The sequence below is a fragment of the Pteropus medius genome, unplaced genomic scaffold (assembly GCF_902729225.1).
Source record: "Pteropus medius unplaced genomic scaffold, Ma_sr-lr_union100, whole genome shotgun sequence".
Lineage (NCBI taxonomy): Eukaryota > Metazoa > Chordata > Mammalia > Chiroptera > Pteropodidae > Pteropus > Pteropus medius.
In genome coordinates, this window is record NW_024340696.1 from 8,486,885 (window position 1) to 8,506,039 (window position 19,155).

A 19,155-nucleotide genomic window follows, 5' to 3' on the forward strand; every position below is an offset into this window, starting at 1 on the left:
AATGTTCAACCTAGAAATCCACTTTCAGTTTTTCTCTTTATTGTGTCTCACAGATATTGCTTTCTTTTTTTTTCTTTTTTTTTTTTTACAAATTGAAAGCAATACCCTTCACCAGCAAAAAGATTGCAACTTACTTTATTGAAATATTTGCTTTATTGTGGTGGTCTGGAACCAAACCCACAGTATCTCCGAGGTGTGCCTGTACTTCATATTGATAAACTGCTTTAAAATAAATGAGTAATTGACTTTAAAACCAAGGAATAACCATATTATTACTGCCATTTTCCAGATAGAAAAACAAGCTGAAATAATAATTTTTCCCAAGACCACAAAAGCCAGCCGTGGATCCCAGGATGAATCTCAGTGTTGCTAACTATTGTACTTTCTTTTTAGTCCATTGAACAACAATATGTTAACAACAAAAAAAATCTATTTGTATTCAACGAAAGAAGTTAGTGAACAAGTATGTGTGGTGTGCGTTCGCAAGAAAGTCTGCAGGGTAACTCCATGTCATATTTAACATTACTTGTAAATTATGTTGTTAAAAGTATTGGCCAGAATGTATAGACAAGATAATCCCCAAACAACAGAAAGACAAAGCTGGGTTTGGGCCTTTGGGGTTCTCTTCTGTTCCCATGACTATGGGGAACAGACTTTAAGAAACCATACATTCCCTCCTAGCACAACCATGACTTTTCCAATTTAAAAATAATAAAACATCCTATCATCAAATAAGTGCTCATATTCTCCAGTTATAAATGAGTTAGCATCTCCTAAAACATTCGGATAATGTATGACTTGAAGCTGGAATGGAAGGAAGGCAAAAAGGCATTCTGTCTATCACAAGAATGAAGAAACTCTGATAGCTTTGTTTCCCCACTGCTTTTATATATCTTTGCTCTGGAGCCAATCTAAAATTATATTCTAGTTACTCATTTTCCTAAGACCATATTTAAAGAAATATAATAAAAAAAAGAATATTTTTAAGAAAACAGAGATGTTGATCTTATCAGCTTAAATTGGTGAAACTGGCCAGGGACATTTATCACTCAATCCCACTGTTTTTTTCTTGTCACCATTATCATTACCTCTGAGAATGCAAGAAGCATTTAAGTGATAGCCACTTACCATGGGGAATGTTTCAGCCACAATTAACTTCCCATTTCGATATCCATCTCCATTTTTGTGTGCAATTATTTTTACTGCCTTCTGGTGTGTAGCTGCCATACCACTATGAGATACAACTCGCATGCAGGTCTTCATCCGTAAAGATAATAGACGTTTTTCATAATAACTTAGGGTTTTCTCAGCCTCAGAAGAAGATAAATCAGCCTGATTTAAAAAAAAAAAATCACAGGTCTACTCAAGCTTTTTTTTCAGTTTTGTTATTTTGGTATATTTCGGTCTCTTAATGTAATTAATATATGCATGTATGTATGTGTGACATCTAAATTTTGAAATGCTCCCTTCACATGCTATAGGCATTGAATGTTGTCATGGGGGGACACTGGGTCAGAATTCAGTTCTCTTCTCAGACTGTCACTGAGATTCCAGGAGACTTTTGGTCTCTGGTAATGTTTCTGGACTTCTCCTGTTTTCTGTGTTGCCTTCTCCTTTAAAAGGAGATGGGGAAGGATGCCAGGACCAGAGAGAGCCTGGGGTTGAAGTAATGAGACACTAGCACAACAGATTTTCTCTCTTTTGTAATTTTTATTTTTCAGTTAGAGTTGACATTCGATATTATTTTATATTAGTTTCAGATGTATAGAATAGTGGTTAGTATTTCAATAATTTACAAAGTAATCCCCCTGATTAGTCTAGTACCCACCTGGCACTATACGTAGTTATTACAATATTATTGACTATATTCCCTATGCTGTACTTTATGCACCCATGACTATTTTGTAACTACTAATTTGTACTTCTTAATCTCTTCACCTTTTTCTCCCAGGCCCCCTAACCCCACTCCATTCTGGCAATCATCAGTTTGTTCTCTGGTGAATCTATTTTTGTTTTCTTGGTTCATTTATTTTGTTCTTTAGATTCCACATATAAGAGAAATCATATGGTATTTGTCATTCTCTATCTAACTTATTTCACTTAGAATAATACCCTCTAGGTCCATCCATCTTGTTGCAAATGGTAAGATTTCATTTTTCATGGCTGAGTAATATTCCATTTAATATATGTACCATATCTTCTTTATCCAATTGTCTATTGATGGGCACTTAGGTTGCTTCCATATCTTGGCTATTGTAAATAGCACTGTAGCGAACAGAAGGGTGCATATATTTTTTTGAATTAGTGTTTTGATTTTCTTTGAATAAATACCCAGAAGTAAAATTGCTGGGTCATAAGGTAGTTTTATTTTTAATTTTTTGAGGAACCTCCAAACTGTTTTCTGTAGTGGCTGCACCAATTTGTAATCCCACCAACAGTGTAAAAGGGTTCCCTTTTCTCCACATTCTCCCCAATACTTGTTTTTTGATTTATTGATGATAACCATTCTGATAGGTGTGAGGTGATATCTCATTGTGGTTGTAATTTGCATTTCTCTGTAGATTAGTGACGCTGAACATCTTTTTATATGTCTATAGGCCATCTGAATATCCTCTTTGGAGAAATGCCTATACAGTTCCTCTGCCCATGTCTGTTTTTGTAGCACTACAGATATTCTCTTAATCTTTAATTTTAGGATGATGCCATCCTATGGTGGTAGATACTGATGAATGAGGAGGGGAATGAGTGTAACTTTAACCTCATGATAATGAGGGTAGTGAACACCACACTTCACCTTTCCCTTTCCAGCCCTGCTCAGGATGCTGCCCTGCGGGCAAAGCTCTGAGCTGTTGTAACACTGGGAATTCTTTTTTAAAAACATATTTTTCTATTAAAGTTGACACAAATATTATATTAGTTTCAGGTGTACAACACAATGATTAGACATTTATATAATTTATGAAGTAGTCACCCCAATAAGTCTAGTACCCAATTGATCTTTCCAATAAACTCACCACTACCTCCTTAACAGTACCCCACTATCACTAAAGCAAAGACAGATGCCACAGACTTCTCCAGAAGACGGACTTCCTTCCTCCTTCAGTTATTGTTTCAGTTAATATTTATTGTAACTGTTACTGTCCTCAAACTCCCCACAATATATATCAGGTTTAGGGGAGAGAGAAGAGTGATCTGGGAATGGGGTGGGTAAGCTCTGACCAGCATACCAGGCCAGAAGGTTACCCATCTCCTAGGAATCACTCCTTTTTATACAGGTGTGTAAGTTCCCTTTAGCTCTTCTCATATACAAACTTGAAGAGGAGTTTTTAAATGGTGCCATTTTAAAATAAGATCACAGGAAAGTGACATATTTTTTTCTCTATGAGCTATAAATAATATTAGACATGGATGTGTGAATTCAGGCACTCAACCTGTAGAGTCATTGGCAACAACATGCAAATTCCCCTTGGAATATTTTGTACTAGTAAAAAGGAGTTTACCTGTGGATATAAGCAAAAAAAGCTACTCTGCTAAGTAAAGATTTACAGTTACTTTCTCCTCTAAAAGCAACACAGAGAGCAGCAGAAGGTGTCAGTTGATGATTAAAGCCACAGAAGTGTCCAATTAACTTCAAAGAGTATATTGAACCATTAATAGACGATGTATTTTAAATTACAATGGGGAAAAGGAAATCAATGCAGGTGGAACGGATAAGGTGTATCAGAGAAAGATTGATTGGATGAGTGGAGATGAACTTGAGGGCAAGGCAGATAACGAATGCATCAGTTTCCCAAGTGATGCCACTTATGTATTAGCAGAGCTCAGATCATTGCGCACCTTGGCCACATTGATGACCTTGAAAGGCCCTTGTGAGAAGGGTTTCTGGGTCTTGGAACCAGAAGCACAGAGAAACGGCAGCCCTGGAAGTAACTGTTTTAGTCCCTTGCCTGCTCTCATGGATCGTCCACATGCCAAGCAGAGCATTGTTTTTTTCTTTCCAGCAGCTGAGAGATAATAGTACCCCTAGAAAGAAGGGCAAAGATGCTTTTATATAGGCACATCTTTATAATACAAATAAAATATTTTTATAATCCCCGAATGCTAAATTTGAAATCTCAATGCGAATGCATTATTTTGCTCCTTAATAATTATATTAAAAATATGTATATTTCCAAACTCTGTTGACTGAAAAGCCTAGAGACAATGACAATTCCACGTCAAAGTGTATAACTTTTGTCCAGAATCAGGGTTTCTTGGAGCAATGGCAAGATCCACATTTGGGGCAAGAAATACACATTGTAAGCAAGGGATGTCATGTGGTGCCCAGAAAGAAAAGAAGTCATTCAAGAATAAAGGAATCATCAGAAAGACACAGGAGCCAATGTTAAGGGCCTCCACTGGCCCAAAGTGGGACAATTTGGGAGCACAAAAAGAATGATAACCAAAACACTTTGAATATATTTAAATATACAAAACCCATGAGTTCATAATGATGCTAAAAATATAAGTAAAAAACAACAAAACCCCCCAATAAACAGCAAATTCACAACTTATTAAAGTCCATTGGAAGCAAACTGGCACCGATATATAACTCTGGACCTTGTCCATTAAAAAGTATCACAGATTATTTGCAAAGATGGCTACAATAAAACTATTCCATTCTTGTTTGCATGCCCTTTTGAAATATGACTTTGCTGCTCCTCCAATCAGAAAAAGTTCTTTCTCCTTTTCTCTTTTCCCTAAATCTGGGCAAGGCCATGTAACTTGTTCACGCCAATGTAGCATTAACAAATGCAATGCAAACAGATGTGTAAGAAGTGTTTGCACATCAGAGCTTGTTTTCTTTTGGCTGTAGTTAGAATCCTGAGACCACAATCTGAACACACTTCAGCTAGCCTGGTCGAGAAGTCTTGAGGAGAACCAAAACCCCTGGCTAACAGCCTGACAAGTACCAGACACATGAAGGAGGCCGTCTTTGACCATCCAGTCCCCATAGAACCACCAGATGATGACAGCCACATTAGTGACCCTGGGCAAGACCAACAGAACTGCCCAGCTGAGCCCAGCCCGAAACTGCTGACCTGCAGAGCAAAACGTGGCTGTTGGTTCAAGCCACTAAGTTTTTAGGTGGTTTGTTATACAACAATAGATAAGTGAGATAGATAGAAGAAATTAAGCATTTATTCCAGCATCCCTTACAAAACATAGTTTTGGGTAGTCAAATACATAACTGAAGAGGTAAAATTTCTTACATTAAAAGTTCGGTTAACACATGTGGGGAAAAAACTATCGAATTAGACAAAATTGACCCTTTTGAAATTCCTAATAAAATAATCGATTTAGGAAAAGATCATCAAATGGTGACACTAGAGGAAAAGTTCCAGGAAAAAAATTTAAATGTAGGATCAGGTTGTAATCACATGAACCCACTGGTAACTGTTATCACTAAAAATGGAAAATCTAGGCATTGTCTGCCTACATAAGTAATAAGTGAGAAATGCACAGTAAAATTGATAAAGATTCTTGTTAAAAAAAGTTGAACATAAATCTAATTATAATTCTAGTGCTAAATATCTTTTACAGGAATTAAATGAGCTAGAGAAATAAATTAAAGGATGCCGTAGGAAGCAAAGAGATAAATCCAAATAAAGGCATTCCATAGGACAAAGGACCCAGATTCTGCAACCAAATGTTACATAGGGAACTTGTTTGAATCCTGACTCAAACCAACCAACCATAAGAAGAATTTTTTAGAAGAACCTGGGAAATATGATTAAGAAGGAGGTATCTGAAGAATTATTGTTAATTTTGTCAGGTGTAATAATGGCATAATGATTATGTAGGAAAATGTTTTTAGAGGTGCATGTAAGTTTGAGGTTATATGATATGTCTGGGGGTTTGTTAATGTTGCAAAACCTCAAAAATATTTGATTTTGATGATAAGTATACAAGAATTCATTGTACTAGTCTGTCTACTTTTGAATATGCATGAAAATTTCCATAATAAAAATTTAAAGTACTCTCATATAGACTCTAATTTGCTTTGTTCCTCACAAGGCTAAAAGCAGTCACAGTTAATATCTTCATTCTCAATTTACATATGAGAAAACAAACACTTGGAGAGGGAAGCTTTTATCCAAGGATACTGAAGTAGTAGATGGTAGAGCTGAAATATAAAACTGTGACTTCTGATTCCAAGCTCTTAGCTTTTTTGCCTTTGCCATTTAGCTTCAACTACTCTGTTCAAGCATATAGAGCTACCCCAGTTCAAAGCCAACATTTAGACGATACTTACAAAGATATAATACTTAAATTCCACTATGGATTTCTCTATATGCACATCGAATTTCCATTTCTCTACAAATTACTGGAAGGCATAAAATTAAACATCCCCTCTCATGAAGAATCATTTATATAGAAAAGTGTGGGCTTCATGAAAAATTGTGTGCCAATTCATTTATTAACTGCTATAGTTCTATGACATGAAACTTCTCACCAACTATTTTGTTATATGGAGATACAATTCATAAAGGAAGGAAAAATAAATGCTTGATTCTTTATTTCCCACTTTTCAAAGTAAAGAATTGGTTCCGTAGAATCATTTAATTGTGACTAATTAGTTGTTGCTGTTGTTATTGTTTAATATCAGTATGAACATATGAATTTAAACATATCTGATGTATGTCAATTCATTGCACTCGTTAGTCATATTGATGCTTAAATTGTTTCATATTTGGACAATGAGAGCCTTTTTGAGTTGACTTGATTCCTTTTAAGATAACTTTCCTAGTCTGACAGCATATGTGCTAACAGTTCACAGCAAATATGGTATGAGTTCACAGACAAAGGAGAAAAAGGCACAGTTAAAACCAGAGAGATGCAAAATGATATGATACATTTGGACATCTCTTATTCAGTAGAGCTAGGGAATGATGGGTGAAGAAGCAGCAGATGTTTAGCGATATCCAAGGAACAGAATAAAGTGGGTCTTGGAGGGTCTCGTAGTATGCATTATGAGATTTCAATTTTCTGAGTCTCAGTGGTCATCAACAATAGCAAGTTAGCTTGACCCACTGAACCACAACATCTCAGGTATTTGTAAAGTATGGTGCAAATAATTCCTAGCTAATAAAAATTAAAGGACTAAACTTGAGAAATTATTTTCTTTACAAATTAGAGTATATTTATGCTTATCCTATACTTGGTATAATGTAATATAGTTAAATTCACACTTATTTGTATTTTAGTATGCTTTCTAGGGTGGAGTGACAGCTAGTGTGCCAGGCACACCTGTGGAGTGCGGCACGTGTGATTATCTTCCCTCATGTGTGTGCTGGTGAACCGATAATGAACCAAAGATGGTGCTGGGCATAGGGAGCCAGTGAAACAATATAAGCAGAGAGCAGTATCAGTATTCCTTCATTCTTTCCTAACCAGAATCCCAGAGACTATGTGATTTCATTCATATATCAGTACTCAATTTGTGTGAACATTGGCTTTCTAAAAAAACAGTTTCTTTATTTATTGTTACTCTCACTTTTCATTATTTTTCTTTTATCCTTAGTAGGAAGGGAGCACTTACTGGTTGATCAATATTTCCATCTTTAACTACAGAGGATGTACAAATACCAGCATAATTTGCTGCTGTGATTTCCTTATCCAGTGCAGTGCTATGAAAGGCCATAAAAGCTTTCATATTTTCAATATAATTCCACTTTTGATTGGAAGTCCCATTGTTATATGGTTTATATTTCTGAAAAAAAGAGACAAAATATGGAGTTAAATGGGAGAGTTTATGATTTAGTTATAGAAGTCATAGTTTTCATTGCATAAATTCAGAAAGTCCAATTACTCATAATTCTACTATACAGTATAACTACTATTGATATTTGATAATATACACACTATTTTTTACATTTATAAATATCCTTCTTTGATTTACAAAAATAGAATCACAAAATACATATAATTTGATAACTGCATTGATTTTTTTTTTTACTTAATATTTCATAACTCTTTTTCGAACATTTTTAAGGATATATATTATTTGGCCTTAGGGATATTTTATTTTACCAGTCTCCAATAGTTAAACATTGAAATAGATTATCGAATTTTCCTTACTATAAGCAAAAGAGCAATAAACAATTATACAGATAAATCTTTGTGTAAATCCATAACTTCTTTAGAACAAATGCCTCAAGTAGAATTGCTGATAAAAGAATAAGATCATTTTTAAATATTATGATATTCATATAAAGTTTTATCACATGCTTTCTGGAAAGGTTATTCTAGTTTACACTTCCACCAATAGTGTATGAAATGACCTGTTTTCCTCACACTCTTATCAAAACATCTTCAATTTAATAAAGAAAAATAGTACCTTGCTGATATTTTAATTTACATTTCACTCGTTATCAAGGAGTCTTTTTTTTTTAAGTGAGTACACTCAGTTTTATAAGTCATAGAAACAGCATATTTATTCTAATTATAAGACCTGGTTCAAGCATACATAAAGAAATGAGTAGTTTCAATTTAAGAGAATTTAAACCAGTAGATTAGTTTCAACTAAACATATCATGACACCTCAAGGAACTTTATAATGAATAGCACTTACTTTACCAAGGAGAGATTGATAGTAAAGAGGAAAATAAATGAGTCTTAAGAACTGATTTAATAGGTCAGACAATCGAGCATCCCTGAGAGGTATGAAAACAAAGACTATATTTCAAGGAACAGGGAGGGGGCCCAGTAACATTAACCTAACATGCCTCATTTTTATTAATTTACATGAACTTTAATATTTTCTCAAAAACTGATTGCTTCAAGAAATAAAAATGAAACACCAAGAAAGAAAAAAAAATCTTGAAGGGTAATACAAATTACCTAGAGATCAAACTCATTTCTTATAAAATGGGAACCTTAAGGGAAAACATCCATATCTATAATTTTATGAAACTGATTACGGTACTAAATTTGCATCTGCATGAAGTTTTATTTCACTGCCAAAGAGGCAGCTGACAGGGAGGAATGTAATGTTATATATACTGTGTCTCCTAGAATAAATTTTTAGTCCATATTTGTCATCAGGATAGAAGACTTAATTAAGCTTTGATATTTGTCCAGATTGTTATGTCCCGATTTGGGATTCAGGACCTGCAAAACAAGTTGCCCACTTGCTATTAAAAACGTGGAATAAAACAAATGTTATTTAGAGACAATATATTCTGTTCAACAAAAAGACAGTAAATACTGTGAAGGATACAGAAAGTAAATGCAGAGTAGGAACACTCCTAAACTGTCTCTCCTACTAACAAGGAAAAGCACATGAAAACATATTCATCTAGGAGTGTCTTTGGTTATAGGTAAATGAGGATGATAGACAAACGTGGAAAAAGAATACCCTAGGTCTTTGTCTAAAACCCAAATGAAGTCAGATTTCACTCGAGTCTCCAAAAATGGTTCGGCCGCTATCAGCATTTACAAAAGTATGTTAAAGGTGCATTTCAAATGAGTCTTGTAGAACTAACTTTAATGAGCTCACATCCTTCAGGAAAACCCTCCTGACCATATTCTTTCCCTCCAATTGCCAAGCAAGAGTTCATTTGCATATGTTTCCAATCATTGAATTTAAAACACATGCACCTAACAGCCATTCCCCTGACTGCACCCACCACTGAGAGGGTAAGCTATGTGAATGTTATTGGGACAATTGTTCATACTTGCCATTGGATTCGATTTAAATAACTAGCATAGCTCCTGACATGCAGCAAGCCCACAATCACCATCTGTTGGATTAAACTAAATTAAGAGCTACATGAACATGCTCAATTTGAAATCTAAGCAGACTATTGTAAATATTTTAGCAATGGCATTCAAGACAGAATTCTTTGACATCCATTTTTCTTTCTCCACACAAGGAGACATGGAGCTATACTTAAATTTGAGTAAATAAAGGGCCATGTTTACTCTTTAGTTGTGTGTGTGTGTGTGTGTGTGTATCTTACCTGAACAATAACCGGATAGCCACAAACTTCATTTCTAGCCTTGGTCATAGACACTGCCAGCACAAGGTCTGGGTTCCTCACCAGGTGAAAGGTCCTTGGGAAACAGGATTAGGCATATTACAAAGCAGTTTGACTAGCTTAGAGCTCCCTCTGTACCACTTAGCAGTGTGCTGCCCCTTAGCTCCACCCATGCTCTGTGACAATGGATGTGAATCCTCTAAGTATTTCTCGCTTTTCTACAGTAAGCACGAGTTAAGCTTTCTCTACAGAGAGCGCTGGAAGAACACTGCAGGAGGCTCTCCCGCTCTTTCTGGTTGTGGCATGGGGTCAGTGGTTGAGAGTGGGATATCAGTGATGCTCTCTCCTAACCCGGTGCCCAGAATGCATTGTCCCTCATCACCCTCACAGCCCTGCCTGACCTGGCTGATGATCATCTGTTTATGGCCCTCCAGACACAAACACCACACGCTCCAGGCTTCTGCCCCTATTCCCTTTGCAAGTCCATGTGCCCAGCAACCAGCTGCACCCCTACGTATGCTCCAGAGGGCTGCTTCCTGCTTGCCCAGCAACCACGAACCAGATCTAGCCAATCAAACCAGCAAATTTCTCTGCCATTCAGTGGGCCCCAACCACATCTTTTCCACTGAGTTCTGAACTCCAACCCTGGGGAGGGGCTCAATCCCAAGTTTGTCCTTTCTTGAATACGCTCTCTCGGCCCTAGAGTACCACAAAGAATTCATTGTTTTTTAAAATATATCTGATAATTATTTTTATCATCATTTAATAATCCTTTATGTTAAATTTCCCCTAAGTCATGGTATGGTTTCTGTCTCCAGATTGTATCCAGACTGATATACTCTCCTTACCCATTTAGTTATTATGACAGGCAATGTGGCAGTGTGATTAAAAACATGGATTCTGTGAAGTGGGTAAAGGGGATCAAATATATGTTAGCTGAAGGAAACTGGACTTTGGGTGGTAGACACACAATAGAATATACAGATGTCAAATTATAATGCACACCTGAAACTTATATAATTGTATTAACCAATGTTACCCCAATAAACTTAATCTCAAAAATAGATAAATAAATAAATAGATAAATAAATAAATAAATAATCAAACTATCTTAAAAGAAAAATAATAAAAAAACATGGATTCCGGAGCCACAATGCCTAAGTTTGAGTCCTGGGCCCACCTTTCAGTAGTTCTATGGCTTTGCTTAACAACTCTGTGCTTCACTATTCTCATCTATAAAATGGGGTAATGGTGCATACCTCATAGAACTAAAATTAAATGGGAATTAAATGAATTAATGCATATAAGATGCATAGAATATTGTCTGGCACATAGCACTTAGTATTAGCTACTATTATTAATGGTTGTGGTTTTTCATAGTTTTCTCTCTAATTTTTTTCTAAAGGAGGTTTCCCTAAAAGTTCAAGATATACAGTGAATATTTTTAAGTGATCTTATATTGGGGCTAACATAAAGCCTCCTTAACTGAAAAACAAAATGAAAATTATGAGCTAAAACTCACTAATTATTTTTCTCGCATCACTTAAAAGCTAAAATAAACTAAACATTCAAGGTTCTTATCTGTATAAAAGAAGCCAATTCTTTACATCTGTCAACATAGTTACATTACAGACCAACAGTGGCATTCCTGCTGTGGAAAAATATAACTCGTCCGGAATATAAAATTGAATGATGTGCAAGTGGAGGGATGAGAAGAAGGAGGGAGGGGCTATGTATAAAGGTAACATATTTTTCTTTTCAAGACTTAAAAATTCCAGATATCTAATTTAAATTTCTGAAATAAAACAATATATCTTCATTGTAAAGAATTTGCAAAGTAGTGGAGAATTTAGTAAAATTACAACAGAATGGTAAACATTCCTAACTTCTAGAAGATAATCATTATTAATCTTACAATGTATTTCTTCCTTCTATCACCTAATGAAATATCATTTTAAAACCAAAATGGGTATTCAATTTTATCAAGTACCTTTTTAGTATTTATGGAGATTGCATGATATTTTATATTGTTCTTCAGCCTCAGCATGTTGCATAGTTTACACCTTGCATTCTTATTGGCACTCAATATTGTTCAAATGAATGAATGAGTGTATATTTCAGTGATGATCTATTGAGATGCCAAGATTAGTTACCTAGCTATCTGTACATTTTTGCTGACTGTGCCATGCTCAGCCATTATAGTGCTGGTTTTTCTTTTCCATTTTGAACAGTGCAGCCAATTGGCACTTGCCCATAGCAAGAGTGCTTATATTCTTCAGGAAGCACTGAGCTTATAGACTTCTACATAAAATCGCTCACGTGCCAAAACAGCAAAGTGAGAGATTACTCCATGTCCCAGCAATATATAGCACGATACCGCTGCCTCCCCATTAACCCATGTTATGAGAACATACAAGTCATTTAAACTTCTTGAGCCTCAGGTGACCCATCTTTGGAGTCAAGTGACTAGACTAGAAGATGTTTAAGATATCTTTCAGCTCCAAATTCCATGACACTGTATTTTCTCTTCTATAATTTTGAGTCTCGTTGAGGGGATTTTCATCCCTGAGGATTTCTTCATATTTTTTTCACATTTCCCTTTAGAGACCAAATGATTAATTCACATTGTACCAGAGTTAAAAATGGGAGGAAGATGCTAGATTATCTCAAAAGTTGATCTAGACCATATTTTCTGTGGGGCTGGAAACCAAGTGAGTGTCTTTGGCAATTTCCTACTACCTTCCAATGCCCCCTTGTTCATTTCTTGCAATTCTAGCCTAGACAATGTGTCATCCCAGCAAGACCTAAATGAAAAGACTAATGAAAATTTTCGGCACCATAAGAGCCACTTGGTACCCCCATGATGTCGGCAGTGAGCTACTCTGCCTACACTCTCTTAATACAAATTCTGAATGGGTAGTTGCCTTCCTAAACGCAAACTTACTGCCTGGGCATAATGTGGAGGATCAAGAGATGGTGGTTCACATAAACAGAATTTTTCTAATCAGTGCAACCCAAGGTTCTCCAGGTCTCACCAGCTTATCAGAACAAATGGGTTTGAATATCCAATTACATGAAAGGGAACAAAGCAAAACGACTACAGAAAGTGTTGAAGAAAGCTCAGAATTCCGATCACTATGTGGGCACACTTCTGCCACAGGACATATATTCCTCTGCATTGTGCCTGTCTCTCTCTTCTATGGCTTAACATGAGGAGGCTTCAAGAGACCAAGTTGCAGAGTGTTTTGGAAATTGGAAGGAGATTGGAAGAGACTGTTCTCTTTTGTGTTATACATGGTTAGATTTTCCAAAGCACTGCTGGTCATGGTCCAACATTTCAGAGTTTCAGGCAAACTTCTCTTTCTATTTTTACTTAAATAGTCTTCCCCTCCTCCTGTTTTCTCCTCAGTACTCAAGATTAAAAACAAAACCAGTAACAGACACTCAGCATGACTCAGAACTTGCCCTCTCTTCCAATGACCAAGTGTTTCCAAGTTAAATTCATCATGCTTGGCTTTCTCCTGCCTAGGGGTCACTTCTCTCATTCCTCATGCTTGTTTAGTCCAGTTCATCAGCCATGCTTGAATTCCAAGTTAGGTTCAAGTGGGACCTCTACTATAATACAGAAAGCCGAGGCAGTAAGATGTATTGATAAACTCCAGCAATTTGGACGAGATAGCACTAGCTCTACAGGGGCAGAGATTTCTATCTGTTTTGTTCTTTGCTAAAGCACCAGCACCTAAAATACTGCCTGTATTAACCCTTTGCAACTGAATGAATGAACTCTGGTCCCATATAGCAAGCCATTTGCAGGGACAAAAGCCTGCTTTCTAGTTTCCCATTGCAAAGACAGCTCAGCAACTATGAATGGGGGCCCAAGGAACACCAGGACTCACCAGGTCAGTCTACACGTTGGCTTTTAAGCCTTCTGAAACAAGCCCAGCAAGTATTCCTTGCTGACAGCTCTGCTTATCTCAGTGAGCAGAGTAAGGCTAGCTCCTCTCCCTCCCATGCTGGGCACTCTACTGCCACCTGCTGAAGTTATGCAATCTATCTCAAAGCAGTAATTCCTAAGCCTTTTGCATCATATACCTTTTGAGAAGCCAATGAAAATCACAGTTCTTTCTCAGAAAAAAAAAAAAAATGTATTGCACAGATACGCAAACACAAATTTTGAATAGTATTTCAAAAAATTGAAGAGGCCCCTAGAGACCCATCATATAACACTAATGGTAGAATTTGAAGCAAACCAATCTAAAAACTGAGAGTTGTTTTCTTTCTTTTTAAGGAAATGTTCAAACATGCACACAGAGAGAAATGTTCCAGGATCCAGCAGCTATCAATATTCTGCATTCTGGTTTCATCCATTCTCCTCCCAACTTTTAAAGTTTTTGCTTTTGCTAGAATATTTTAAAGCAAATCAGAGATATCTCTTGATTTCATCTGTAAATACTACAATATATATCAAAGTGGTCAGGACTTTAACACAAGCATTAAACCATTACGACACCCAACAAAATTAATATGACTTCCTTCATATCATCTGGTACACAGACTGTTCAATTTCCTGATTATCTAAGAAATAACCTTCTGACAGTGGCTGCTTGTATCTGGATCCAAACAAGGGCCAGCCATTAAATTGGGTTGATATATTTGTAAAGGTAAGAATTCGTTTTTACTGTGTGGGTAAAAGCCATATCAATCAGTTATTTGATGGAAGTGGGGAAGGGAGGGAAGGCATGCATGTGGAGAGAGGCAGGAGACTGCATTAATGAAAAAGCACTGCAAAATTTTTTTAATGGAGACTTTTTAGAATTCTTACTTGATCCCTTCAAATCATAAAATAAAATTAGATGACAGTCCAGTTTTCTCTTGACCTCAATGGCCAGTTAAAACTATACATCCAGTAGGTCAGATTTCGCATTTCTTATCTGAATCAATAATAGATAAGTAGTGTGTAGACTACTGAACATTTACATTTGACTTCACTCTTTCTCTTCCTCGAATAGGATAAAATATTATTGGTTATATTAAATAGAAAATCCAAAAGTCCTCAGATATACCCCTGCCTGCTCTGTGGGGACAATGCCGGATTTCTTAGGCGCCATTCACTTTTTGCTGTCTTAATCCCCAAATAGGGGATTTACCAAGGATTTACCTGCTGCCATCCTTGTGCATCCAGCGTTGATGGCTATCATTCACTTTTTTCTCCACCAAAACCACCTCCATGCCTGAACGTGGGTCAGGACCTTGCACTCCCAAAACTAGCTGAGGAGCTGCATGGCTTATAATTTGCCCATCTCTGTATTCAAATTGCTGGTGGCAAAGCTTCTGCAATGTACTCTGCTTTGGAGAATGGCTGAGATAAAGAAAAATCCCATTAGTGGAGAAAAATGTCTCATGCACTTGATGTGCTAGAGATTGCAAGTTCCGTTGGGGAGAGACCCGCCGTGAACCAAATTCACTTATAATGGCGACGCATTATCCCTGGGACAGCGGCGATGCTATTTGCCTTGCACTGCGAGGCTGATGTAAAAAGTAAAATTCCGAGTTTATTTTGTAACAGAAATAAATGTTTATCCAAGAGAGTATGAGAAATTCATTAGCAAAGAAAAAAAGAAGTTCAGTTCAAGAGACAATTTAGTTAAAGAGGAAAAAGAAGTAGAAGGGGCACGTAGCCCCAAAACAGAGAGAAATTATGGAGTTCTGCTTAAACTATGATTGTTTTTATCCTCCATCAACAGTATTCCTGGCAAATAAAATTTCATTCTCCTAGTTTCTCAATCTTCCCTAACAACTCATACAATATCATAGAAGAAAATAATATGCGAATAATTTAATTTAAAGGAATCTCTTAAAGATCTTAAGGGATTAAGCAGGCTTAGTAAACGTATTAACATCACAATGCATCGGCAATTAAGTCTCTACTATGTGCATGGACTAATGCTAACTGTTGAAGTGCCAAAACCACTTAATACATATAAACTGCTATAATGTTTCGAAAATGTCTAAAGGTTATGGAACATGCAAATTACTACAGATTCCTGTCATTTCACTGGAACATTGACCAAAAAATAAAAATTAAATTAAAAGGGAAGAAATTGCATTTTGCTGATTTCTTAAAGACATCAGGGCATCTTACATATTTATTCATAAGGTCATTCACACATTTATTCAACAAATATTATAAGCTCTGTGTCAAGTTCTCAAGAGGCAAAGTTAGATGAGCTTATTGTTTTAACAGAAAAGACATATCAGTGAATAAGAAATTAAATTACATGGCTAAAGTGAGAAGGACCTTTCCACTAATACTTACGAATATATCAGTCAAAAGCACAAGAGAAACAGAAATGTGTACTTCAATGTAAACAGAAGCTAACAGTAATGCAAACCCTCAGGAATATTTTTGCCCCAAAAGTGAGCAAATCTAAGACCAGGTAGAAATCTCTAACTGATGTCCCTAGCAGCTTTTTACCTGTATTTCTTCTGTAGTTCCACATTTTCAAAGAGATCTTCTCCCATTTTACTTGGTAAACTGTCATCCTCATCAAAGTTACGAGAAGTTTCCTGCCAGGTGTACCTGGGAGGTGTGTGACAAGCCTTCATTCGGAGATGGGCTCTTGCGTGTGAATCTCTATCAAGGTTCAGAAACAAATGCAAGTCTAAGAATTCTGATTTATATTCACAGTACTTTCTCTGAGGTGTAGTCTGATCACATCCTGAAGGATATTAGTGGATCTACAAATCATATTTCTGTAATGGTGCTTGACGCTGCAAATCCACATCCTACTAATACATAATATAGATCTTTTAGTATAAGGCCACAAATAAAATTCCTGAATCACATAATAAACAGCATTCATCTTTGTTATATTTACTCAGAAAAAAATTTAGCCATGTATGATATTTCAAAAATGATAAGATTAGGACTACTCAATAGTTTAAGAAATTTATAATAAACATGTAATGAGACTCCTTCTATCTATCGCATAGGGGGTCATAATTCTGTCTGGAACAGTACAGCCTAAATTACTGGGTTTCCAAAAGTTTATTCATTAGACAATGTTAGGAGACTCTTAATACCTTAACTTACCCTCTCAACAGAGAAATCTAGGGAGACTCAAATAGTATCGGCACATACGTGCCAGCTTTTGATGGAGAATAATGTACTAAAACATTTAGAGTAAATAGTCATTATCTGAATAACTGGGCAGGCTTTCTGGCTTCTTATTAAGATGAAGATGTGTACAGGAGCATAGTCACCATACAGATTTGTATGTATCAAGTTCAAGGCCACTGTTTAGGGCACTTTTGCCTTCCATGGAATCATGAAACAATATGAAAACTGCTCAGCTGAAGGCAGATAAACACGTAGGCAAAGCAGTAAGCATATTTCAGCACTCTACATATGCCTATGTGTAAATACATTTCTCTAAGGGAGGCTGTCATTGTCAAGGTCTTGTGGTAATTTGATATAACAGTAAGCAATATCAGATTACTGAAATCTTCGGGGACAATGCCTGTGTTAGCAGAGCAGACAATACACTTTTCCAATGTAACAAAAACATTACACGAAAATATGAAGTTGGTGGGTAACAACTGCCTGATCAGAATTGCCACATAAGCAGCTTCTCGAGTCAAAAATCTCAGTAATAGTTAAGAAAACAACAGTGCCACCTTGTGCTGAAAATAAAAAACACAGCTTTCCCACCGGCTTCATTTCTTTGAGGGAAGGAGGGAGAGGAAAAGGCCATTTTTAGTTTAACATATTTAGCAGGGTGTAAACAATGTTCTTTCTCAAAATCCAGATGTTTCATTTACTAACTTGGAATTTATCTACATGTTCCTAGGCTTCCAGACAAATGAAGTACAGTCAAATTAATTTTAGAACAGCTATTTCTAAATCCATTTTGCTTTATTAATTCATTCCTTTGTCCATTCATTCATTCAAAACACTAATCATTCATTAGTCAGTCAGTCATCCCTTTAATATTTATTGAACATCTACTATTTGGTAGGTGCAGAGTTATAAGTGTTGGAGTATAGCAATGAACAAAACAGACAAGTTTTCAGGGGTTCATGGAGCTTACATTTAAGTGGGATGAAGAGAGATATAGACAAGTAAATAAATAAACAGGATAAGTGCCATAAGTAGAATAAAATAAAATATTGTGATAGAAATTGGCTGTGGTGGGGTCTACTTTAGCAATGGAGTCAGAGAAGGCTCTTCTGAGAGATGGCATTTGAGTTGAGACCTGGGCAAGGAGAAGAAGTCAGCCATGTGAGGATCTGGAGGGAGAGCATTCTGGGCAGAGAAAAGAACAAATGGCAAGGCCCTGAAGCAAGAATATGTTTGGATCAGAAATGCTTCAAAAATTAGTGAAAATTAGCCTGGAAAAGAGATAACCCAGTGGGCTGATGACGGTGAACTTTGAATATTTTAAGGACTTTTTAAGTAGAAGAGGAATAGGGAACAGTACAGAGAAATAGATAAAATCATAGAATGGGGATGTTGTAAATAATTATTTCAACATTAAAATGGGCTGCCTTGTGAAATAGTGATCTCTCTGTTACTAGCAGTATTCAAGAAGAGACAGCATCAAAAGGGCCTGCCTGGAATGTACAGGAGACTCCTGTATTGTGTTCTGAGTGGACTCGATCACTTTTACCTCAAGGACTCCAAGCCTTTTTGAAATCTATGAATCGGAACAATGCAAATCTTTGCTCTAAGATGTTCTTTCCATTTTCTTACTTTGTTATTTTTTCCCAAGTATAGGCTTATAACTCAGAGACTAGATGATACAACTTTTAGAAGAAGAATGAAAAGGGATGCTGGTAAAGTTTGTGGTCAATTTGCTAACCATTGAGGAAGATACCATATAGGTCAAATCATTCTCTCTGAAAAAAAGCCTTCTGGTGCCTTTGTTAGTGTCAGGACATAGGACCAGATGAACCACTCATCAAAATGAAGAAGTTTGGTTTCTAAAATAAAAGTTGAAATTCTTATAATTAAGGATGGAGACAGTCTTTTAAAACAGTTTATAACAGTGATATATAAATTAATTTTCACAGTTATCGCAATGGTAATTGATTAAGTATTTGGGGTTTTATAATTTGGAAACTCATTCAATAA

General features: G+C 36.2%; 1 protein-coding gene across 3 annotated transcripts in view; it reads right to left on the reverse strand.

Annotated features, from left to right (window-relative positions):
• DCDC1 (doublecortin domain containing 1) overlaps positions 1 to 19,155 on the reverse strand; it is a 367,143-nt gene that overhangs the window by 33,354 nt on the left and 314,634 nt on the right. For all 3 annotated transcript variants that reach the window (XM_039866324.1, XM_039866325.1, XM_039866326.1), the window contains 6 exons: positions 16,498 to 16,656; positions 15,181 to 15,381; positions 10,005 to 10,098; positions 7,583 to 7,753; positions 3,838 to 4,023; positions 1,129 to 1,332 (listed from right to left, as the gene is read on the reverse strand). In XM_039866324.1, the coding sequence (XP_039722258.1) occupies positions 1,129 to 1,332; positions 3,838 to 4,023; positions 7,583 to 7,753; positions 10,005 to 10,098; positions 15,181 to 15,381; positions 16,498 to 16,656 (1,015 nt within the window). The remainder of the gene's footprint in view (positions 1 to 1,128; positions 1,333 to 3,837; positions 4,024 to 7,582; positions 7,754 to 10,004; positions 10,099 to 15,180; positions 15,382 to 16,497; positions 16,657 to 19,155) is intronic.